Source organism: Phyllopteryx taeniolatus, chromosome 3 (genome assembly GCF_024500385.1).
Source record: "Phyllopteryx taeniolatus isolate TA_2022b chromosome 3, UOR_Ptae_1.2, whole genome shotgun sequence".
NCBI classification, from domain to species: Eukaryota; Metazoa; Chordata; class Actinopteri; order Syngnathiformes; family Syngnathidae; genus Phyllopteryx; species Phyllopteryx taeniolatus.
The window spans coordinates 16,089,675-16,114,765 of NC_084504.1; the positions used below are offsets into that span (position 1 = coordinate 16,089,675).

General features: G+C 39.7%; 2 protein-coding genes across 3 annotated transcripts in view; both read left to right on the plus strand.

Annotated features, from left to right (window-relative positions):
* Window positions 1-25,091, plus strand: part of LOC133474970 (ras GTPase-activating protein 1-like) — a 156,207-nt gene that overhangs the window by 71,552 nt on the left and 59,564 nt on the right. For both annotated transcript variants that reach the window (XM_061767193.1, XM_061767195.1), the window contains exon 4: window positions 16,074-16,190. The gene's annotated coding sequence lies outside the window, so the exon portion shown is untranslated. The remainder of the gene's footprint in view (window positions 1-16,073; window positions 16,191-25,091) is intronic.
* On the plus strand, window positions 7,413-8,833 carry LOC133474969 (cytochrome c oxidase subunit 7C, mitochondrial). Its single transcript, XM_061767192.1, has 3 exons — window positions 7,413-7,572; window positions 8,430-8,549; window positions 8,740-8,833. Exons 1-2 carry the CDS (start codon window positions 7,498-7,500, stop codon window positions 8,544-8,546), a joined length of 192 nt encoding a protein of 63 aa, XP_061623176.1. The 5' UTR covers window positions 7,413-7,497; the 3' UTR covers window positions 8,547-8,549; window positions 8,740-8,833.

A 25,091-nucleotide genomic window follows, 5' to 3' on the forward strand; every position in this document is an offset into this window, starting at 1 on the left:
ATGACATGGCAATTTGGATTGATGTTGTGGCATCGTTCACCCGCGATTCAAATTTTAAATCACAGCAAAGTCAGTGGCTGACGTGCGACCTCTCATTAAAACTACCTGCCATACCCCGCACATTGTGAGGAACGTCTTTGTGTGGAATTTGCATATTCTCCCCCTGCTTGGGTTCAGTTAACCATGACCCTTAATGAAGACGAGCACTGTAGAAATACATTGCCATGTGTGTCCAAATACTTTTGTCGAAGTGAAAGTGCTTATTCTTTGTACAATAGGGCTACAATATGATCCTGCTGCCCTTGCATAAATAAATTCTTTGGAAAAATAATAAATGGGTCTAATACAGAGAGCTGGCTATGAAATATCAGGGAGGGGAAAAACTGAATGAGTCAATTTTGTCATGTGAATTATTGCTAAGTCACTGTTTAATTTCCTTTACACCCTGAAAGTGTTAATGTGGAATGCAGTCATCAGTGTCCATGTATTTCATAAAGAAGAGTAATAGTGAGGACAGCCAAGAGAATACAACTTTGTCACACTAAACTGTATTGAAATAAGATTGTGCTTTGGAGGACTGCAAAGGGCACAACTCGAATCGCGGTGAGGAGTTCTGCTATTTTAAGAAGCCTAACCCGGGAATATAAAAGGGCACAGGGCTGGTCATCTCAAGAGGGCTCAGTCAATTCCCCTGCTAATCCACAATAAAGATTAATGTCAAATCACAGTGCAATGTGCATGCAATGAACTCCCATGGTGACTTAGGTGCCGGCTGTGAAGTTGTCAGTGCTTCTGTGTCTGTATTTTGCATATTCATTCCATCATTTTTCTGAATAAATATCTCTCACATTTTGGCTAAAGGGTCACAAAATACTCTGACCTACTAAGGAAAGCAAAGCCCAGAACCAGTTTGACTGTAGACTTATTCCCCCTCCATCACCCCCAACACCCTTTTTTTTGGCTCCACCAATGCAACCACACAAAAGAAACTTAATCCTGATAATAATTAAATTTTTGTATACCTCGAGACACTGTAATTGTCTAAGTCAGGCACCATCAGTGGCAATTATGCAGGACTTAAACCCACGCACGAAATGAACTGTCCTCACTGTTATCCTCATTGATTATCTTTATCCACCTATCATTATCCATCTCACTGTTTGAGCGAGGTTGTTTACCTTGCAGTTCAACACGCTGTTTATCACAGCCACCGTCTGAATAGTAAATTCCAATTATAGTAAAAATCCAGTATATTTATTGCATACGGTCATATTGTTTTGTTTTGTAATGACTTTGTTATAAATGCGGCCCACGAAATCATTATGCACCATGGATGCCTTGTTAAAGGTTTGTTTACAGATGTGACTGGATGAAAGTAATAGAAGCTAAATGCAAATTGGTTGTCTTAAATAATGACGCATGTTATTATTTCTTATGACAGCTTTGTTAAATTATTTGTATTAGGTGTTTGTTCATATCTTCTCTCCGTCCACACGACCATTGACACCGTACACAGTGCAATACCGCATACAAATCCAACAAAAGTCAACAATAAAAGAGGAACTAAATGGCTTTCTATTAAGAGCCAGGTAAATTCAAATAACTCAATCTGAGGCACCAGATAGTAAACTTTTATGTATTCAAGACATTGCAGCACTGGAAATAAGTGGGAAGAAACATGGCAGCAGGCCAGGAACATAAAAGATTTTTGACCTCGTTTGAGCTATCACACTTATGTTTTTTTCTCACTTCTGGGATGGATGGCTATGGTTGAAATGAAAACTTTACCTCAAATGAACTATCGATCTTCCATGATCCCATTTAAACACACATTCAAGTTGTTCCAAACATGAGACTCCTCCATGATACATTTCTATTATTAAAAAAAAAAAAGAATCTAGCGACCCTTCAGAAAAAAACTTAAAGGGGATTGGCTGTGCTCAACTGTAGGCATTAACTAGTTAGGAAGTTACAATACCTTATCAACCAATTTGAAGGCTCAAATTTAATAATCACCTCTTCATTGTATCACATCAATCACTTATTTCAGGATAATATACAGTATGAGTACTTATGACATATAGAAAGAAGCCTGTTCTGCAAATTTGAAACAGAGAAAAATAATAGATATAATAAATAAAAAATGGCAACAGAGAAAATAATTCCAACAATTCAGAGTACAGACAACAATTTCACACACCAAATTCATACAACAAAATTAAACAACATAATATACACAAAATGGTATTTCTTTATTTTTATGCTTATTCTTACACAAGCATTCACTGCACTGAAAATGCCACAGACACTCACTTCCATACCATTTGGCTTTGTATATCGCATGTATTTCGCTGTGTTTATTTAAACCTTTACATATTTGTTAACATCTATCCATTTTCTGAACCACTTTTCCTCAATAGGGTCGCGGGCGTGCTGGAGCCTATGCCAGCTGACTCTGGGTGAGAGGTGGGGTACACCCTGAACTGGTCGCCAGCCAATCCCAGGGCACATACAGTATAAACAAACATTTGCACTCACGTTCACATCTACGGGCAAGTTAAGAGTTTTTTAGTTAACCTACCATGCATGTTTATGGAATGTGGGGGTAAACCGGAGTGCCAGGAGAAACGCACGCAGGCACAGGGAGAACATGCAAAGTCCACACAGGGGAGGCTGGATTTGAACCCTGGTCCTCAGAACCGTGAGGTACAGCCGCCTAGAATTGTAACTTAAGAGTGTGGGAAAAAGTGTGTTGCAACCAGGTAATGTCCTGAATGTTAACCATCCCATTAAAGAAGGGTTGGCATTAGGGCTGCAACTAACGATTATTTTAATAATTGATCCATCCATCCATCCATTTTCTCCTCACAAGGGTCGCGGGTGTGCTGCTGCCTAGCCCAGCTATCATTGGGCAGGAGGCGGGGTACACCCTGTGAACCGGTTGCCAGCCAATCGCAGGGCACATACAAACAAACAAACAACCATTCGCACTCACATTCACACCTACGGGCAATTTAAAGTTGTCAATTAACCTACCATGCATGTTTTTGGGATGTGGGAGGAAACCGGAGTGCCAGGAGAAAACCCACGGAGGCACGGGGCGAACATGCAAACTCCACACAGGCGGGGCCGGGGATTGAACCCCGGTCCTCAGAACTATGAGGCAGACGCTCTAACCTGATTGATTAATCAGCCAATTATAATAATTGATTAATCAGCCAATTATTATTTTTTTAATTAATCAATGAATCTGATTTAAAACAAACTATTTTTTATTTCCTTCTTTTGTTTTCAAAAAGAGGAGGACATTATTTCAAATTGACATCCATCCATTTTCAACACCGCTTATCCTGGTTAGGGTCGCGGGGTGCTTGAGCCTATCCCAGCTGACTTCGGGCGAAAGGCGGACTACACCCTGAACTTGTCGCCAGTCAGTCGCAGGGCACATATAGACACGGACAACCATTCGCACTCACATTCACACCGTCACTGAGCGGAACAGATCCCACGCTGCCCGCACCAAAGTCAAGCGAGTGTACCACAACAGAACGTCGACATATTATGTCATATTAATTAAATAATTTGCATGCTCAACCTTTGAGTGGCATTTTCGTTTCAAACATGATGCATGGCACCTTTGTCTGAAAGCGGCGCACAACTGCAGTCATTTTAATAGCGTGATGATGTGTTAGATTTGGAATAATTTTCTTCAGATTTGCGCTTATCGTCGGTCGTAAAATCTGTTTAAGTGACACGCCGGCATGTGTGGGGCCCGTATGGTTGTTGTGCAATGCTGATCAACAGCTGGCCACTCGCTTTATTGATGGTCTTCCAAACACGGATTAAATGACATATACAGTATAGTGCAGTATTTATTTAATAAAGTAGGTATAGAGAGAAAATACAAAATCACATGCTCCTTTAAAGAAGCCTGTTTGACGAGCGGTGCCCACGTCTCATGGGATGGATACCAATTTCCCTATATCCACACAAGGTTAAATTAATTTCACAATTAAAGTGTGACATATTTCCCAAATGAATTTCAATGGGATTCACATCATGTCTCAGGAAGACTCCACATTCCGGGAATTCCACCCACCTGCAGACTTCAGTGAGTCATGCCTCACTTGGCCTGGCCTGGCCTTCATTGCTTCCCCATTACAACAGGCATAAATCAAAAGTCAGAGATTGGGGCAGGATCAAGAAGGTGAGATGCTCGTTTCTTATCGCCCCTTCCATCTCTCGCCGTATTTCATCTTCTGCCAATATGGACAAAAATGCCCACACCCCCTCAGTCGACCAATTAACAAAAGCTGCTTTAAGCCTGCGACGTGGTCGAACCCGACTGGACAAGACCATTGCGTAGAGTTGCCGATGCACCCCCGCAGATTGACACCAGTATAAGCGTTTGATGCTGTGTACTCAGTATATTGTACTTTATCACATTTCTTAAACCATAAAAAGATAGATTCATAGTTAAGGAATCTAAGGTTGCTAAAGAGAGAGGGTGTTGGCGAGAATAAAGGTGAGAGTGTGGATAGTTGAAAGGAGGCTCACTGGCTCCATTCATTTGAACATACCCAGCGTCTACGTACGTTCACGTACATTCTGAAAACAATATTTCATGCTATACTATTTACTGTATATGGCTTGAGGCGGCTCGGCTCGCTAAACACGGAAATGTGTTGTCCCCATGAGGGAAAGTTTATCTGCATTTTGATTGGCTGTAAACTGCGACGTTAAGAAGGCGATTCAAATTTTGAATTGCAGCAACACCAGTGGCCGACTGATCGGCCACTCAAAATGCCAAACTACGCACACTGCGCGACACTTCAGTCAGGTTCGGCGGTTTGGCTCGGTGTGCGGCAGCCTTTAAATGCCATGATTGTGAAAGTGACAAGTCACCGCACTTAGGGGAACACCTACATCTGTCTGCCAATCAGATGACAGTGATGTCAAGGCCTTCCTCTGCCTGCTTTTTAAAGCCAGATCGGAGGAAATTCTGAGGAACGGTGCCATTGTCACCACCTGTCCTTGGAAAAATGTACTGGAAAAGAGAACACAAAGGGTGGAAACAGCCTGGTTGGTGGTAGAACCAGTACAATGGAAAAGTGGCATATCTGCACAGAGCAATACGCTGCCTTTCTGTGATATACAGTCATGGTGTCAGTACCTAACTTAAACCAGGATATGTAGAACATTCCTTGACTTCTACCACTCAATACCAACACACTATTATTATTACCATTCCTCATTTTTGCTACATTTGTTTATAGCTAAATGATTATGTTGTTAGGTAGGAGTTACCTGACGTTTTTTCTCGTCGGAAAATGTTTCAGCTGGTCAGAGACAGTTCAACTGTCCTCTCTTTGCATTGGAATGAGAGGAGCTAGCTATTGTGTCATGTGCATGTGTTAATAGTAAAGCCAAGGTGCTCCTGACAAGCTAACTGACTGGATGCGTACTGTATTAACGTGATCACTCCAATTAGGACACAAAGAGAGAAAGTACATTTCTGTTAGTGTGTTTTACATGTTTTGGATTGCATTTCATATAAAAGTCCCAAAAAATAAGTCCAAGGTCGACTTTTGGTATTTTTACTACACACAAGAGGGAGCTTTTGTATTCCAGAAAAAAACGAATCCTGTTAATGTGTATGTACAGTGCTGTGACAAAGTATTGGCCCCCTTCTCAAATTCCTATATTTTTGCATAGTTTCCCCACTTTAATGTTTACGATTATCAAACAAATGTAAATATCAGACAAATAGAACCCAAGTGAACTTAAAATGCTTTTTAAAATTGTGATTTCATTTATTAAGGAAAAATACAAATTCTAAGTTACCTGGTCCTGTGTGAAAAAGTAATGTCCCCCTAAACCTAAAACTGGTTGTGCGATCCTGAGCAGCAACAACTGAAATCAAGCGTTTTCTATTCCTGGCAATGAGTATTTCACATCTCTGTGGAGATATTTTGCCCACTCTTCCTTGTAGAATAGAATTCAGCAAAACTGGAAGGTTTTCAACCATGAACGGCCTTTTTAAGGTCACGCCACTGCATTTCAGTCGGATTCAAGTCTGGACTTTGACTAGGCCACTCCAAAACCTTCATTTTGTTTCTTTAAGCCATTCAGAAGTTGACTTGCTGGTGTGTTTTGGATTGTTATCCTGCTGCAGAACCCAAGTGCGCTTCAGGTTGAGGTCACAAACTGATGGTTGAACATTCTCCTTCAGGATTTTCTGTTAAAGAGCAGCATTCATGGTTCCATCAATCACAGGTCCTGAGTTATCCAGGTCCTGAAGGCGATAAGCAGCCCAAGACCATCACACTACCACCACCATGTTTGACTGTTGGTATGATGTTCTTATTCTGAAATGCTGTGCTACATTTACGCCAGATGTAACGAGACATACACCTTCCAAAAAGCTCAACTTTCATCTCGTCAGTCCATATAATATTTTCCCAAAAGTCTTGGGAATTATTCAGATGTTTTATCTTTTTTTTTTGCAAAAGTAAGACAAGCCTTTATGTTCTTTTTGGTCAGCAGTGGTTTTTGCCTTGGAACTCTGCCATGGATGCCATTTTTGCCCAGTCGCTTCCTTATTGTTGTGTCAATGAACACTGACCTTAACTGAGGCAAGGGAGGAGAGGTTGTCCTGAGTTCCTTTGTGGATCCTGGTTGAGTCATTTCTGTTCTCTTGGGGTAATCTTTGTAGGCTGGCCACTCCTGGGAAGGTTCACCAGGGTTCCATGTTTTCTCCATGTGAGGATAATGTCTCTCCCTATGGTTCGCTGGAACCCTAAAACTAGAAATGGCTTTATAACCCTTTCTGGATTGATAGATTGCTGCTGTATCATAATGAGATGTCTTACCCCAGAAATTAGTAGGGTTACAATATGTTGGTTTCATGAAGCCAATTCTTTCCTCTTTTGCTGTGGCTGAAAAGTTAAATAACCTTCATCAGATTTGATAGTTCAGTCAGAGACGTTCCCAAAATGTGTCATGCTTTTCTCTGCTTATGGTCAGGTTTGCTACAGCCATATAGCACTAGTAAATCACATTTTTGGTAGCAGGTCAAGAAGAAAAGAAAAAAAAGAAGTCCGAGCGACGGCTTGTATGTCAAAAAATTCCTCGGTCGCGGTACTACTTTATAATGAATAAAAATACACTTGACCTTCAAACATCATTGATACCGGGTATATTAGAGTAAAATAAAAGGGATCAGTGCTGAAGATTTAATTAATAACATTTAGATTTTTAAATAATTTTTTCTAACTTAATTTATTTGACATTTGTTATACTTATTAGTTGATGATAATTGGCCATAGGTCAGAAATAGTACTCCCCAATGGGAACCATGAGCATCCTCATTTAAACTACATTTCCCATGAGCGACAGCGTTTCCCAGCCTCCCTTGCTCCACACAAGCGTCTCTCTCACACGGAAACAAGAAGAAGGTCGCAGTGAGCAGCGTATTACCGAAATCAACACATCACCATGTTGGGACAAGCTGTAAGGCGATTTACCACGTCTGCTGTTCGTTCTTCACATTATGGTGAAGGACCAGGAAAGGTACAAAAAAAATAAAGCAGCATTAGAAGGTTAAATGTGAGGCTTTTAAATCGCGGCCTAGTGTTATGTCCGGATTCTGGGAGCTAAGGTAACCTGGAGGTCATGCTGGAAACTTCTCAACAGCATGCTTGTAATGTCTCCCGACTCCTAAAACAAAATACACTACAAATGAAGACGCTTAAGTAACTGTTATTATTACTTAAGTTCTTAAGATAATATCCTTAATTGTAATGAAGGCGGTGAACGCTTGTTTTGACAGGCTGTATTGGTTTAGGATTAGCTTCGTGGCTAGGCAAGCTGGTTAAACCTTTTCGTCATTTGGTACATGATGCAAAATAGTTTGTCTCGTAAAACAATTAATAGGCGTGTTTGTTAATGTTATTCCAGATGTTTAAATGTATCAGTGGAGAATGTTCTATTTTCGTTAGCAGCATGGTAAATAGCATGTTTTGCTATCCTGGTGTGCGTTGTTAAAACGACGTTTGTTTCATAGCTACCGGTAATAAACACGTTTTACATATTTGATCACTTACCCTAATAAAGGGTTCTTCTTACAAACGATAATTCAGGATTATTTTTACATGTCACTTGCCGCCACGTATCTCCACTTTTATCTTGGAAATCAATGTCCCAGCTACATTTTGCTGACATTTAGGTACAATACTTTGAACTACAATTTTCAATTGCAGGTGTCTTGTTAATGTGCAAGAATGCGAGGTTTTTAAAAATATATATTTTATATTTTTTAATCAGAACAGCTTCTGTAAGAAAGAAACAAAGTATTCGGCAGTTGCGACCTAATGGAATTTTCTGACTGACTTTTAAATTAAATAAAATAATTTGTTGTGTTTTTAAAGAACCTTCCATTTTCCGTGGACAACAAGTGGCGTTTGCTGGGCATGATGTTGGTGTTCTTTGGCAGCGGCTTTGCATTCCCCTTTGTCGTGGTCAGACATCAGATATTGAAGAAGTAAAAGGTAATTGTGAATGTTTGTCTATAGTGAAATGTCATATTTGGTTCCATCTAGTCGTGGTCTTGCACATTCAGCAGCATTGCAATAAACAATGTTGTTTCTTGGAATTTTGCAATTTGTTTATCCCGTCGAAAAAATCATATTTTCTGTTAAAAGTTGAAGTAATCTCAAGTTCCTTTTCTTCTATTCACAGGCCATCTGCAGGAACATATTTCACCATCAGACCTCTACATGTGCAGAGCAGTGGGACTCTCAAGTCTTTGTAAATAAAATGCCCTCAAATATGACTGTCTATTTTCATTTGTTATATCTACACTGCTGCTGATTAGCAAAAGGAATCCCCCTTTTGCATACAAAATCTTAATTCTGATTTAACCGTCCATTTACATCAGCGGTCCCCAACCTTTTTTGCGCTACAGAAAAATTTTGAATGCCTAAAAATTTAAACAAGTTAAAAATACAACTCCCCATTATGCTGAATGTAGTTGTAATTAACAGCATTGTGGGTAGCCATCTAGTCTGCTCTAAGTGCACTCACATTTTGTTAATGTGGGGCTGCCAGTAATTGCTTGTTGTTGTATGTTTTCTTTTTTTCCCCCAAAGCCCAAATGCTTGTCTTTTAATTACTGGTTGGTCTCCATGTGCCAAAGTAATTTTGATGGCTCCATTAGCGAACCTGTCACCAAGTTGCATGCAAATCGCCATAGCTTAAGTAGGACTACAGATATTGTCTTTCCCTTTTCTTCAAAGTTGTATTCTCTTCTTCTGTCTTAACCTTTTTGAAACTCTTTAATCATGTTTTAAAAAAAAATGTTGGTAACTTGTGAGCTAACTTTTTTCCCCCACATCTTGTGACTGATTGGAAAAACACTTTTTGTTGGGGACCTCTGGTTTACAGGACTAATCAGGCCTATTAAGACAAAGTAATTATGACATGGTCATACTGTTGTAGAATTTGTAAGATCAGGCAAAATCACTTTCACTTGCAGAGAAGCCTGTATTTCAGCTAAAGTTTTGTGTATCCCAAACAACCGCCCTGGCAGTTGTGGCTGAAATCTTTGGTCTTCCTAACACTGGCTTGGTATCAAGTGGACAAGTAATTATCTACTTCGCGATCAAAGTTTGAACACTAACGGTTGGCATTTTCAAATCTTTCGACATCTTTTAATATCCTTTTGCTGTTTTATGAAGTCCAACTATCTTCTCGCAGGTTCTTTGACAGTTGTTTTGTTTACCCATGACTCAATACCAGCCAAGTTAGTGCAACCCAGGATGAAATGTGCAGGTTGGTAACAGCTATTTGTGTCTATTATCAGGCCAAACGTTCAAGTGTATGTAAACTTTTGATCAGGGCCATTTGGGTGATTTCTGTTGTCATTATGAGCTTAAAAAGGCACATTGTAATAAATTGTCACCTGGCCAGTATCTCTAAAAATAATTCTTTTTTTAATTTATTCAATAATAATTTATTTTACAGAGTGATCTTAATCAATGTTTAATCTTTCAAGCAGCTGAGCTAAAACGTCGCATTCTATAGAAACTGCTTCCGTTTCTTTGTAGAACAAAATGTCAATATTTCAAAAATTATGCTGGGGTATGTTGAAACACGTTCAAAGTTGGTCAAGTTTATTACATTGCCCTTGGGGGATTGCAGATGAAGGGATCCCCCTTCCAGGATGTCCAGGTTGTAATGGATGCCAAGCATACATTTACAATACATTTATTACGTAATGATACTGTACAGTGTTACTTAAAACAGTATGAGAGTCCATTTAATGAATTGAAGCGCCAAAGGTCGACACCTCTGGGGAAGTGATTCTCTTCAGGGCCTGATGCGGTCGGTCGATGCAGAATCCATACAGCAACAGCTTTCACTTAGATGATCACCACCTAGCCCCTTCCAAACAGGAGAGGAGTGGGTGGGTGGTGTGGGGCAGTCACAGTAAAACAGACCAAAATACAGATCGGGGATAAGGGATGGGAGAGTAATTGCATGCTGGGTGTCGTTTAACCAAATGTGGGAGTGTAGAAATCAGTTGAAATTTAAACATGTCAGTTGGGGTTTGTTACAGTAATTAAAATATCAACATGGGCCGAAAATGGTATCCGAATTTTGAAATGAAAATTTTACTTGAATTGACTTCTTAGACTGCAGGGGTGTCAAACTCATTTTTGTTGCGGGCCACATTGTAGTTATGGCTGTGACCCCACATGAATGTATGATCGCTTCATATTATTACATATACAGAAATTGATGGATAGCTACTTTTAAAATCAGAAGGCAGTAAAAACTTTGTTTGACTACAGTATTATTTAATTTATTTTAAAAGAGCATCGGTAAGGAAACAAAATGCTTGCAATATCTTAATATTTTTAAAAGTGAAGGAAATTTGCCATTTTGGTATTTTAGCTGGAGCATGAAGAAGATGCACATGATTTGGTTTCGCGGGCCACATAAAATGATGTGGAGGGCCAAATCTGGCCCCCGGGCCACCAGTTTGTATTAGAGGAACATGATTTTAATAAGGCATCACGATCGTCTCGTGGGTAGCACATCTGCCTCAGTTTGAACCTTCAGGATTTTGAACTCTTGCTCAGGCCTTCCTGTGTAGAGTTTATGTTCTCCCCGTGCTTGTGTTTTTTTTTTTTATCCTACATTTTAAAAACATGCATCCCGGGCCGGCCGTGGTTCGGCCAGGGACAAAGTGGGATTCGGGTCGCCCCGCGCGCAGGGTGGTGTAGACGAGCCAGAGCCAGAGGCAGTAAAAACATGCATATTGAGTTAATTAGAAACTTAGCAGCATAGGCAGTCATTACTCGTTTGACTATGAAGACATTGTTGCGTTACCTGCACTGCTGTCTGTTTTGGCCTTCTGTCTACAAGTTAAATAGGGCTCAAAACCTCATGCATATAGTTGTCTTTTGACGTCAAATCTGCATTAATCAAGTCCTGAGCCCTGATCTGAACAAACTTGAAACATTAAAAAAAATGTAAGCAATGTGGGGAATTTGAGTCGTCTTGCCTCCTTATGAATACGACTCCCTTCAATTGAACTCTGTGTAACTTATTTCCATTCAATTAACCTTGTGCTCATGCCGATAATTATTTCAAGGACAAAGTATTCAAAAGGTAGGCAGTAATGTGAAATTTCACTTCGCCATGCAGTGCCCGAATTGGCACTAATGCACGAGAGCCAGACGATCCGATGTGAGCATGCAAAACAACCTGACAGACCTTTTTGTGTCTCACAAACGCACTCCTAATAGTAACTTGTAAGCCTGCCAGGTGCTTGTGCATATGTGTCTGGAATATGTAATGTAGTGTGTGTGCCTTTGGCCTACTGAATGGTGGAATAATCAGGCTGCACCGGTCTTGCTTGGCGCTAATAAACTATCAGACATGTAATGGGGTCAATGAGTGGAGTGTTTTATATATGTCTTACTTAGAATAGATTGTCCTATGTGTAGCTTTAGCTCAAGGGGAGAGAGGATGTAGTGTTACTAATGTACATCGTCACAGCAATCAAAATCTCCAAATACTTTTTACTTAAGGCCACATTTAACTCTTGTAGCAACCTTTAATTTTTCCTGTTTCCACACGTGAGGAAACAACATCAGCCTCTCATGAGAAATTGTCAACACTGCATAATGCACTGCAAATTCCGCTCTGTGATCTTGCCATATCTTTCTGTGCTTATACAGATGACAGCGCTGAGCCCGTCGTCGCCAGCAACAACAATCTCTTTTCAGAATTCTACCGCATATCAGTGTGTAATGAGCCATCCTTCATGTCGCTCATTCTTTTTTGCAGACACCTCTTAAGAGCTCTCGAGGCATCAGAGACAAATACACGTCTCTGAAGTGATGTTTCATCCCAGCGCCCTCCTCTGAGTAGTACAGAAGAGGCTGTGAATATGTGACTTTTCATGATGCCATTTGTCAGACAAGAAACACAGCAGCTTGTAGATTATTCCTATCTACATTCGGACTCTTCGAAAGATGAACTTTTGTACTCTGAACTTTGGCAATGTATTACTATAAACAATAAAAGTACATGTCGCTATGCTTGGCTTCACATTGCATTTTCTTTGGCATTTGACTCATATCTTTGGTCGGCTGTGGGTAAAATTTATTACCAATTTAGTTTTTGCAATAAACATTCATGGGAGGCCATTGATGTGCGCACTGATCGCATGCACCTTATTCAAGACCTTAAGACCGTGAATATGCACTTTTAAAAAAGACTTGTTGAAGTATTATGTTTTATATTATTGCATCTAATATTATTAGTAATTCAGCAGGCCTGAGTTCTCTTATGGCTTTTAATTTGGACAATGGAACTGTGAATTTCCATAGTGGATGAATAAAATATATACAGTATGGTGTAATTGTTTACTCGAGTGACTTCAGTGCAGAAAATACCAGTTTTTTTGTGATATAAAAGAATGAGACCAAGATAAATCTTTTTCGATCATTAATGTGGCCTCTTCTATGACGTACAACTCATTACATTTAAAAAAAAAAAATCTTTTTAAAGGGGGACGGAAACATAAACAACTAACCAATCACATTCAAACTCATTATATGGTAGACAGCACACACCTGCCACCATGTAAATTTTTAGACGGTCGAAGCTTTTTTTTTTTTTTTCTAGCAGAAGCCTGAATGTTTTGTGCTAACACTGATTGCAGTTTTTAACTGTTCATAATTCCCCTCCACCTTCTCTAATGAATTATAATTAATTGTCTAAAGAATTACAGGAATGGGATCATTAATCTTGAATGTTCTGAATTCCTGTTTTTATATGAGTGTTGTTTTTAGCAGAATGCTGCTCCCCGACGGGGTTATGCCGGTGTTACATTATAGCTGAGGTCTGCTTGAATGTACAGTAGCTCAACATCCCAAGCATGATGTCATATTGTTCTTCTTTAGATTGGAAACTACTTGAGACTGAATGAACATCAAGACCATAGAACTAGAAATGTATGCACAATGTGGGAAAGCAGTACACACATCTTTTCTGATTGCTCATTACAATGCTGCTAATAATAGAAGAACTGAATGTTCACAGGAAAGTGTGCTATGTTAGTTAGGGCTCTTGTGCAAATCAACCATAAATCAGAGGCAGCAAGTGTCAAGGCTGCTCCGCTCAGTATGATTGGTTCCTTGAACAATAAGTAGACCGTAAATAAAAATGGAATAAAGGAATGTTCACTGCTACATGAGCTGCATGTATGCAAGGCCACTTGCATCCTCCCTCACTTTGGACATTCATCACAGCTTTAATCACAATTCATTAACAAAAACAATACAGTGGTGGCTTGAAATACGAGTGACCCAACTTCTGAGTTTTTCGAGATACAAGCCCGTCGCTAAACCAATTTATTTATTTATTTATTTATTTTTTTGCGCTTTGATTTGCAAGTGAAAATTTCAGATACGAGCACTGTATGGTGGCAGTGAGCTCAACTCCACAACAAGCAGCAGTTTTGCAGATCGTGAACAATTCAGCTATTTATTGCCACTCCCAGTTTACTGTCAAACTAAAAATCATACAAAGAGAGTTACACATTGCGTATTTAACGGATTAATGGCATTTCCATTCGTTTCACTGGGGAAAGATGATTTGAGCTGAGTGTTTTGAGTTACAAGCATGGTCACTGAATAAATTAAACTCATATCTCAAGGAACCACTGTATTAGTAAACGCTATCTTTTTCAAGTATTATTATTATTATCATGTAATGTAAGCTTGTTAAAGTTATAGGAAAACATTGTCATATATTTATATAATGGTGATATTTTGACCCAGTCAACCACTGTGTTAGAATGGATTGTGTTCGACTTACTATATTTAAGAGCATTTATAGTGTAAATTGTTTCCTTATTGTGACCACTTTTCCCCGAAAAATGACACGGGATGTGTATTTGCGCCTCCAGAAAGAACAAATTTAGGATTAAATGGAGTGGAAAAATCACACTATTTGGGTGTCTCAGAGAGAAAAGTACACTCTTTGGGCATTTATGGTATAAATGTTTGATCTATTATCTACCATTATGCTTCTGAGTGGAGCTTTTAAGAACCCTAGGTGATGCCCCGCTCCATCACTGTGGACAAATTAGACACAGTGGTGTTAAGGGGCCAAGCTTCAGTGCTTTTCGGCCGACTTAGCAAAAGTGTGTGCTGTAGGAGGGCATTTTGCAGTAGGGGGTTCCTATGGTACTCACAATAGCCCACATGACACATTTTAGCTGCGCTCGTCATATCTCGCCGGCATGGAGAAGCTGGGGGAGGGAAGCGCAGAGTACCATACAGGAGGATGACACCAGTATATCAAGTCTATTGCAGGAATTTGACACGGTACACTCAGTGTGCCAGTGTATGCTATTGTGCATTTCCACTGTTTTTGCGTGGCTATGCTAGCATTTGCATCTTCATTAAAGCAAGTAAACTCATTATTGTAATTGCTGTGCCAAATGCTTTGCATTCCCGGACGTACGGGCTCTAATTAAAACAAAGTGTAGTCATTAAAGATCAATTCCATGCCAGTTTATTCTCATTCAGAGATTGCTTAATGTCTTGCTTGCTAATAAAATAAGTAAGTTATCCTCATTACTATGTGTTAATCTCTCTGTTGCAGCAATTAGTTGAGCCTTTGTCCAAGTGGCTAAATGCACTTTAATGCGCCCTCCCTGATAAGGCACCACATTTGCAACATCTGTGGAGGGTTCGGTACTAGCCTTTTTCACATCACACATCCATCCATCCATTTTCTGTACCACTTATCCTCACTAGTGGCGCCTATCTCAGCTAACTCTGGGGTACACTGACCACGCAGGCGAGGCCAGATTTGAACCCTGGTCATCAGAACTGTGAGGCAGATGTCCCAACCAGTCGCCCACCGTGCTGCTGAAGACGGAGGGAGTACCTGGAGAAAATCCATGCAAGCACAGGATGGTTCAAACTTCAAACCTCTGAACCGTGATTAAGATGTGCTTACCACGATGTCACCGTGCTGCCCTTTACATCACACATGTGGAATCTAATTATAGGACTCATTTGCACTTCAGAGCAGAATATACAGAGCTTGGCTTGGTGGAGCCATCTAATAGAGACTCAATATTTTACAATTATTTTCCTCTCATGTAGCTGGAATGATTATAGTCCAACATTAACAGTCGGTGATGTTTGTGACTGAACATATAAGCATTGACTGTCTAAATGAGTGTAGGTGTCCGACAAATATTTCACAGATTAAACTTACTCCGTGGGTGAGTTGGATGCGCTCTAATAAGCACTTTGTTGTCATCTTGCAAAGCAAATGTTGGATGTGGCAGTCAATTGATTTTGTTATGTTTAACGTCAGGACGGCTCCTCTCTGCTTAGCACCATCATGAGCGAGGGCTACAGTGTCTTTACAGCACCCTCACAAGACTGTGTTAGTCCTTCCGAGTTTCAAGGACACACTCATGTTTCCTGCTAATCACATCCACTTACCCACTACTGTCTCTGTTTACCACGCTCTAGCTCAAAGATGCTGACTCACGGGGAAGTGTGGAGCTGCCCATGCAGGAAGATGAAGCTACGTGCACCTTCCACTTTGGCAGAAAAGCATCAGCCATGCAGAAACACTTCACTGTCCAGGTACATCAATACTCTGTTTGTAAAATGTGCCCTTCGTCGCAAAGTGTTTGATGGTCTAATGGTTTTCAAACTTTTTACACGAAAAAATACTTAGCTCTTCAAGTACCATCATCATGACCAACATTAAAATACAGTACCGTTGTAGGCCTATGTGGTCACCAAAAATAAGACAGAGGTTTTATTCCAAAAAAGTAAATGTAATATTATGATAAGTCACTGTAACGTTATGCACCGTTTGACCATTAACAGTGTACTTAAATAAAATGGAAAATTAAATAAAAACTGTAGTTATATAATGTACATAAAAAACTAAAGACAAACAGTTCTTACAAATTAAATGCAAATTTATTGACCTTAAAAGTTATATATAACTGAACTGTACTAGAGGGAGCCCACGTACCACATTTTGAGAATCACTGGTCTAAATAGTTTAAGAAAAACTGAAGAGAAATGCATCAACAGTGTCACAATGCATATATGTTAATTTAATGATATATACCCTCTTTGCACGTGACACATTACACAATTATTTGTATTTAATTATTGTTACGATGATTTAAAATTGAACTTACCCCTAAATTAGTCATCTTATGTCACTGTTTCCACATACTTTAAAGGTACCATATTTTGCCTATTTAGACCTCCATAGAGTAACTCTCTGATATGAAATTACTATAAAAGTATAAAACACCTTGATTTTGTCATACGAGTACCCAGAAAAGGCCCCTCTCACAGCTGCTTCTGTTTGACCTCGTTTTGTTTCCGCTTTGTCCATATTTGGCTAAGATTGCCCCCTTGATTGGTTGCCTCCATGTAAAGACCCACTTGTGAGAGCACACGTGTTTGTTATGTTGACAGCGCTGGCTCGGGAGTGGACGGGGAAGGCAGAGACCTTCGCTAGTGATCTAGATCAGCTCGAGAAATTTAAATGACCTGATTTCAGGCCTCTCGGCAGGAAAATGTCTGGAACTGAGGAATGCATGGATGATTTGAATTCATATTTCACGTTTACTGAGGCACCATAGAGCCGATATTTTATCCCGAATACTAGAAAAGGTTGGTTGGTAAAATATAGCACCTTTATTTGAATCAATATCACCGTAAGGTGCCTTTGAGATTTCCCCTCCCACCCAAACAAAAGTTGATATTTTCCATTGAACTTCATATTCATTGTTAGTATAGAAATGCATTTGTCAGGCTCCCTCTTTCCTCTTTTAAAAAAATTTTAAAAATTAACTGCAAATGGACAATGTATATACAGTACAGACGGTAAAATATGTGAGCTTGCTGACAGGGTGGACATTTTTGGCTAATGTTAGCATATAATAAGCAAATGATAGACCTTCACTCAGCAACATGATTCATTTAGCAAGCTGTGTATTTTTAACAAATATATTTGGAATTTCTGAAAGGCTTTTAAATTATTTGATATATTACTATGGCAGAGTGAACAGGTTAAGCTTGACAACCGCCAACTACACACGTAATATGATGAAAATTATTGAATCCATGTAAATATTAATCCTTCAACTACCCATTGTTTCAGCCTTCAGTGAAGAAAGACAAAATTCTGGTAGTAATGTCACTGCAAACATTAGAGTGTTTCTTAAATTACCCGTTAACCCATAATGACAGTGTGAACATTAATTTCAGGGACACATTCAAAATGTTCAATATGATCATGAAAATACAATATACAGTACATGACCAAAATGGCAAATTTCATCTAATAACCCCGTTTGGACAATTAAAGCATGTATTTTTAAAAAAATATTATTTAGTAATATAATTGAACCACTTGTTACACACATTGTACTTGAAGTTAGCGACGCAGGGTGTAGAACATGCCAAAATTGTGTAAATCCAATGGGGAAAAAATATATGCAATGAAGAAAAAACATTTTAAGAGACTTAATGTACTGGAATGAGTGCAAATGTTTGGCCACTAATATTAAGACCTGGATGGATGGATAGATGGAGGGATGGATGGATGGATTAAGACCTCAGTTTCATTAGTCTGCTACATTTTTATAATGACTGAGTGATTCTGATATGGACACTAAAGGCACTTCATAGTGCTATTGACCCATAAACAGTATCCCAGATGCGAGGGAAGAGATTTTAGTAACCAAATTTGATTAAAAAAAGAAAACATCTGCAATGTTGAAAAAAAAAAAGAACAGTCGATTAAAAAGCTGTTTGTTGATATGCTAGTGAAACAATACACATATGAATATAATGAATATACACATACTCTAATGCTAGTGCACTTTGCTGATAGTGCTCATAACTTAGTGCATACATGATTTTGGCCAGTCAATAAATATGACTATAAGGTTGTATTCATTCATTCATTCATCTTCCGTTCCGCTTATCCTCACTAGGATCGCGGGCGTGCTGGAGCCTATCCCAGCTATCTTCGGGCGGGAGGCGGAGTACAGCCTGAACTGGTCGCCAGCCAATCACAGGGCACATAGAAACAAAAAAACATTTGCACTTACATTCAAACCTACGGGCAATTTAGAGTCTTCAATCAATGCATGTTTTGGGATGTGGGAGGAAACTCGAGTGCCCGGAGAAAACCCATGCAGGCACGGGGAGAACATGCAAACTCCACTCAGGCGGGGCCGGGATTTGAACCCCAGTCCTCAGAACTCTGAGGCAGATGTGCTATAAGGTAGTATTGTATATGTAAAAAGAAAAAAACAAGAAAAGAAAAGAAATCCCCACCAGGAATGTGATAGTTTGCTTCCAGGCGATTTGCACAGACTATAAAACCCCAACAGAGAATGATATTATTTTCTCAAGTGAACCATCCCTTCAGACACCTTCAGATGTACTCGAACAGCATGCATGCATGCAGTGTGGGAATGAGGCCTAACAATGTGAGGTCACTCCAGATAGCAAGTGAGAATAAAAGGCAGAAAAGCTGAACAGTTGTTATTGTTTTCACTGCTGCGGATTTCTTTTTTTTAGAGAGAAAATGAAAAGATTTTCCGGGCCGGGAACTGTCTGTTGCTCTCCAGTGTTATCCCTCCCTCGTTACTGGAGCCCACAGTCTTGTTGTACTCGCTGCCACACACCTTCCTATTCACATCTGTGTTTGCACATATTCAAGCCTCCAAACAGATGTACAAACACTGCTCGAGTACATCCACAGGCACGCCACTCAAACAGTGTGTGTGTTTTCTGTGCTGAAGCAAACAAACAGGCAGCCCACTATAATCTGTCACATTTATGCCAAGGCCACATGTTTGTGAGTACATCCATTTATGCATCGTTGCATAAATTAAACAGTCATACAAGTGTTGTCAAAAATCAGCATATCCCATTGAATTGGTGCACAGGTGCCATATTTGCAGAGGTGGTAAAAGTACTTACACACTGTACTTAAAGGAGAAGTTTGCAGTTTAGAGCCTGACCACAGCCGTGCCCCTCACTGACATGCATGTGTGTGATTCTCAAACATTGCCATTCATAATGGCATGCAATTATGAACGTGCGGTACTTGTGCGAAATAGTCACAGCTGTCCAGCTTCAACAAAATAACACTACTAGCAATACAAAGCTAGCATTAGCACAGTAAGCCACAGCTGCTTACACTGGTCTCATGACTTATTCATAATACAATGTGAGTATAACACTACATTTATTGGTTTAAAGGTTTTTTTGTTTGTTTTGTTTGGATTGATGCAATGTAAAATCAATCCGGTATACGCTCAAGCTACTTTTAGATTCGGCAAACCAGTTAATAACACTTCCTTCTCACTCGGGTGAATGGGGAAGGGGACTGCTTCAACGCACCCGTTGGAACTTTAAACGTCTACGATGTCTATTGTTAATGCAGATGTCACTACAGACCCACCAAAGATGACAATAGCCAGTGTTTAGGCTTCGTTCGTGTTTACAAGTCTCATATCATATTTGTATAAATAAATGACATACATGTATTTAACGTTTGTCCGAAGACACCAACCATAAAGAAAACAACATTTTAGCAAGTTCGTCTTCAACCAATCATGTCATCAATCCAAGTTAGGCTCGTTAGCATAGCATACACAGGAAGTTAGCTATTCCGTGTTCCACGATTGACACCTCATTGGTCACGCCTCCTGCCTGGTTTTTTTTCTTTTTGTTTGTTTTTCCTTAGCTTGAGAAAGCCTGTTTTGACAAAATGAGTAGAAGTACAGATGTCTGCTTTCAGATGTAGGGAGTAAAAGTGAACAGTCGTCAGAAAAATAAACACCAGAGTAAAGTACAGATCCCTGAAAAACCTACTCAAGTACAGTGTCATAGCCCCCCTTTTTGAGCCAACTATTGTGAAAGTGTGTCTGTCAGCACTTTTACGATTGTTGCAACTGTGTTCACCTTCTTTTCAGTATCTTTGATAGAGCTCAACTGTGGTCTCTCTGGAACCAGAGGTTAAAAGTCTTCCTTTGCGTCTGTCGAACAGCTCAACAGCGTCCCCATTTGGACAAACGTGGCTCTGCAGTGTGCAGAATATGGAATTAATTCTGAGTGACTTGGAAAAAACGTGTCAGTCTATGATGAGAAACTTTAAAGCACATGGTTGATTGATTGTCCCACTTTCATATTAATGAAGTCATTTGGGGAGCTTTACATAAGCACTGTTTTGCTGGAGCTTGTCACAATGTTTGTTGAGAGGAGGGTGGGACATGACAGTAATTGTTCCCTTTGAAGGAAGAAACACAGCCCCACCACAAATGTCATGTGAAGTCATTAAGGCAAAATTGACAGTCACATAGCCTAAGACAGGGGTGTCCAAACCTTTTCTTCTAAGGAACAGAATAAGTTTAAATTGCATTTATTAATAACTTCAATTTAATTGTATCTGTTCAATTAAGGATGTAGGCAATTTTAGCAGAGGTGGCCAGCATCATGACTAGATGATTTAGGCAAAAAAAATAATACAAAAATGAATACATTAAAAACTCTTGATTTTGGGGTGGTCAGTGGGGCCGTATCCCAATGGAGTTGATCTGTACTGAGCAGCAGCAGAATCACACCTCCTCGGAATCAAAACAGCAAATTGACTTATCTTTATTCTTCTTTGCCTCCCGGTGTAGCTAGTAAGTAGTACAATGCTGGCAAACAACGCGGGCTGTTTCCATAGTTAATTTTAGTATATCCTGCTAAAAAAAAAAAAGCTGACTAGGGCACAAATGGCCCCCGGGCCGTAGTTTGGATACCACTACCAAGGAGGGAGGACTCGAGCAGGGCAAAGCATGGAGAACAGGTTTATGTCTATGCAGACTGCTCTCGTCCACAGTGATGTGGTGTGTGTGTGTGTGTTTGTTGTGTGTTATCTGTTTGAGACACTCTTTACTCCCATAGAAGAGGTTGTGATATCCAATTAATAAGCAAGGTTAAAGTTGACTTTCCAGTGGCTGATCCCAATCACAGTAGGTGCCCAAGTTAATTTGGAGAACAAAGTCATGGCAGGGGTGGGCGGCCACTCAGGGAAAAGTGAAGCAAAGAGAAAGGGATGGATGAGAGGAAGCACGATAAGGACTGAAGGAAAGATTGCGGGCCTCCTCCTGACAGCTCAGCTTGCATGGCAAATGAGAAAGCTGAGTGAACAGAAACATCTGCTGAATTTGTAATAGGAACACTTGGATCACTCCAAGGGAGAGTGATGTTGGAAAACAAAAGGCCCAAACTCATACCTCAAGGATATAATCGCTGATTTTCTTGAATTAAGTTTCATCGAGCTATTTTTTTATCTCTGTTGTTCACACGATATAATGATGTCTCTGTGTTTTAATTTATTCACAGTTCGGAGTATGACGAAAGTGGTGACCTACATAGACCAGCCTCAACATTAGGTACACCTGCATAATTTGATAAACCGCAAATTGTGCATTATATCAGTGGGTTTTTTTCCTACACAAATATCACACTGAGATGCATTGATTACATACAGTAACTGCTTTAGATAGTTGAGGTAGGCAATTTATTCAAACCCCCTTTCACTATTTTGCAGTACAATTCCACTGCAAACCTAAACCACAATAAAGAACATACGGTGGTGCCTTGAGATATAACAAGTGCCTTTAGGTAAATCTCGTTGAATAATGACGTCTCTTGAATGATTCAAAACTGAGCTTTGCTATCTTTGCAACGTTTGTATTCATCAACCTACTGTGCTGGATCATGGAGAACCTCTTCAAACCCAAATGCATGAGTCCCTTGACTGTTTCCAGGAATCCCCTCGGGGCTTGTGATTGATACATGTTTCTAAACTCTTATACACAGACACTTCATTTTCAGCTATTAGCCGTTAAGTCCACCATCTGCTCATACTCTCTGACATACACTGATTGCAGTTGAGCAGATTAAATCAGCGAGGGAGCAAAATATTCATTTCTAAGAATTCTTTAGCGCAATGTTACCAGAATTACATGATTGTTTCATCATTTCTAGCAGTGGTATTATCTCATTGCGATCTCATCATACAGTGGAGTCCCTTTAATGTTAGTAATTGTTTTCATCTAGCCTTCAAACGCTCCCCCATTGCCTACATCAAAAGTGTTTCGATACTTCGGTGTATTTTCACTGGAATACATTGAAGCAAGTGAGCAGACTTAATTCGATGCAGCTGTGCTCTTTTAGACTTTGAAATTGGATTTCACCTACACTTCAAAGTTGGGCTAATGCAATTAAGCGAAGTTCTTTGACTTTAAAAGTGGTTTTGGTCTGAAGTGTCTTTGTTCTTAATGTCTATTCTCATAAGTTCATTTATTTCTCAGCGGGTGTTGTTCAGCAGTACATAATGGGCATTTACGGACCCCAGCGTATATTGCTATTCACCGGCTGCCCTGTTGTCAAATACCTTTGCTGCAAGGTGAAATTAATTCCACTATTATGCGGAGTCTATTATTTTGGTTTCTTTCATGAATTGGTCTTGTGCCACGTAACTCTGAAACTCATATATATGATCTTCATTGTAACATTAAAGAGTAAAAAAGAGATTGACTATGCCTTCCTACCTGTTATCAGTCTATGGGACAGTTGGCTTCTTTTTAGTTAAACAGTCCCACAGTACTGGATTTACTTTCAATCCCATCATCATGTCTGTGACATTAATCTGAGGTGTAGAAAAGTCTGTTACTTAGCTATGTCTGAGTTTCCACCATTTTTTAATCAACTTACTTGTTGAAATGTATATTACAACTGGCGTTGTCTCTCCCTTTCAAGCAGTTTACCTCGTGACATCTTTTTGACTGACACTTGGCATATTCACCGTATGGCAGTAGCGAAGAAGGTTAAAATTATCATTCAAGCCATTTACCGTGTTCATCGCTCTTCCATGTCAAATGGCATATAAGGGTTAGTTTACTGGTGGTGCAATCAGGTTTTTTTGCCACCTAGAAAAACATGTGACAACATGGTAAAAAAGTCTATAGGATATAAGTTGAATTTACTGTAGTAAGTTTTTAAAACATTTTAAGAAGAGATGCCTGTGTTAGGGATGGACATTTGACTAAATTTCATTGATCGACTATGAATAAAATGCCCATTACTTTACTTTTTAATATTCTGGACAATTGGAGCAGCATTGCTAAATTGCCACTTGGCAAGACGTTTTTCTCCTCGTCCAAATATTAACTGCAGTTCAGCGGCAGTTTGAGAAGCTTAACGATTGCTAAACCGCTCCAACGGATAGGACAGTAGTCGCTATCAATGGCGAGTTTCTCAAAACAGGATCTGTTCTTGATAAACCACTCAGCAGAAGGCCTCCTACTACCACCACTGATGAAAACACTGAACTCTCAGAGCAGGCATTCAAGCAAAGCCAGGGAAAAGTCTATCCAGAGGACTGCACTGGAATGCAAAGAAAAGCTGGATTCAGTGGCTGCTCTTGAGAGTGATCAAGCTTTACCTGTACTGGCTTCAGGTTGTTGAGCATCATGATTCTCCACTTGAAGCCTTTCAACAACCTGAAGTCAGTACAATTAAAGCTTCACCACTCTCTGAAGCATCCACTGAATCAAGCTTTTGTTGATGCTAAGTTCCAGCCTTTGGATAGACTTTCCCTAGCTTTGTGCAAATGCATGCTCTAGCAGTTCAGTGTTGTCATCAGTGGTGGTTGTAGCATGCCTTACACTGCATGGTTTGTCAAAATCAGATCCTGTTTTGAGAAACTTGCCATGGATAGCATCAATTGGACTACGAGTTGGAGCAGTGTGACGTTCATAAAGCTTCTCAAACTGGCGCTGAACTGCTGTCGGGGACAGAAAGGCTTCTTGCCAGGGAGTAATTTTGCGATGGTGTTCCAGTGTCAATTAGTAAGTCATGGGCAAGGGAATGATATGGTTACAAAAACTGTACAGCCTAAACTGTGAAATGCTGATGGCTTCATGTCTGTCCAAACGATATCTGAAACCAGATTGAAAAAGGAATTGTATTATGACTTTTGCGACCCCCTTAATACATAGTTACACATGTACATATATACATGTATATTAACAACAACACCACTGTGCTGAATACTTTTCTTTCATTGTATTTAATTACAGTATATGATCTAAATTGTTGTCATTAATTCCTCAACTATCCATTCCTATCCAGCATTCGGATTGACTTGGAGAAATTGCATGGTTCTGTTGCCTTACAGTTACAGTAGGCATGTGGCCTCCATTTCAACGTGTTTGAAGAAGTGTACCAAATTTGGTTCTTTGCCCTATAAAGGACTACAGCCAGAGTGAGGCAAAGAGGATACAAACAAAGCTATGGGGAACGTGTTGTAGTGGAATTACTATAGCAGAGGATGCAACCCTGCAAAGATTCCCTGGCTTTGGATTCCTTTCAGCTGCCATCTTTGAATGAAGCAGGGAAGGATGAGCATTTGGGAATTTTGGAACTCCAGAAATGCTGAAT

Bases quoted from the DNA above. Each gene is read 5' to 3' on its own strand.
- LOC133474969 (XM_061767192.1), top strand. From the start codon at position 7,498: ATGTTGGGACAAGCTGTAAGGCGATTTACCACGTCTGCTGTTCGTTCT. The intron at 7,573-8,429 runs GTACAAAAAAAA...GTGTTTTTAAAG, and splicing joins ATGGTGAAGGACCAGGAAAG to AACCTTCCATTTTCCGTGGA.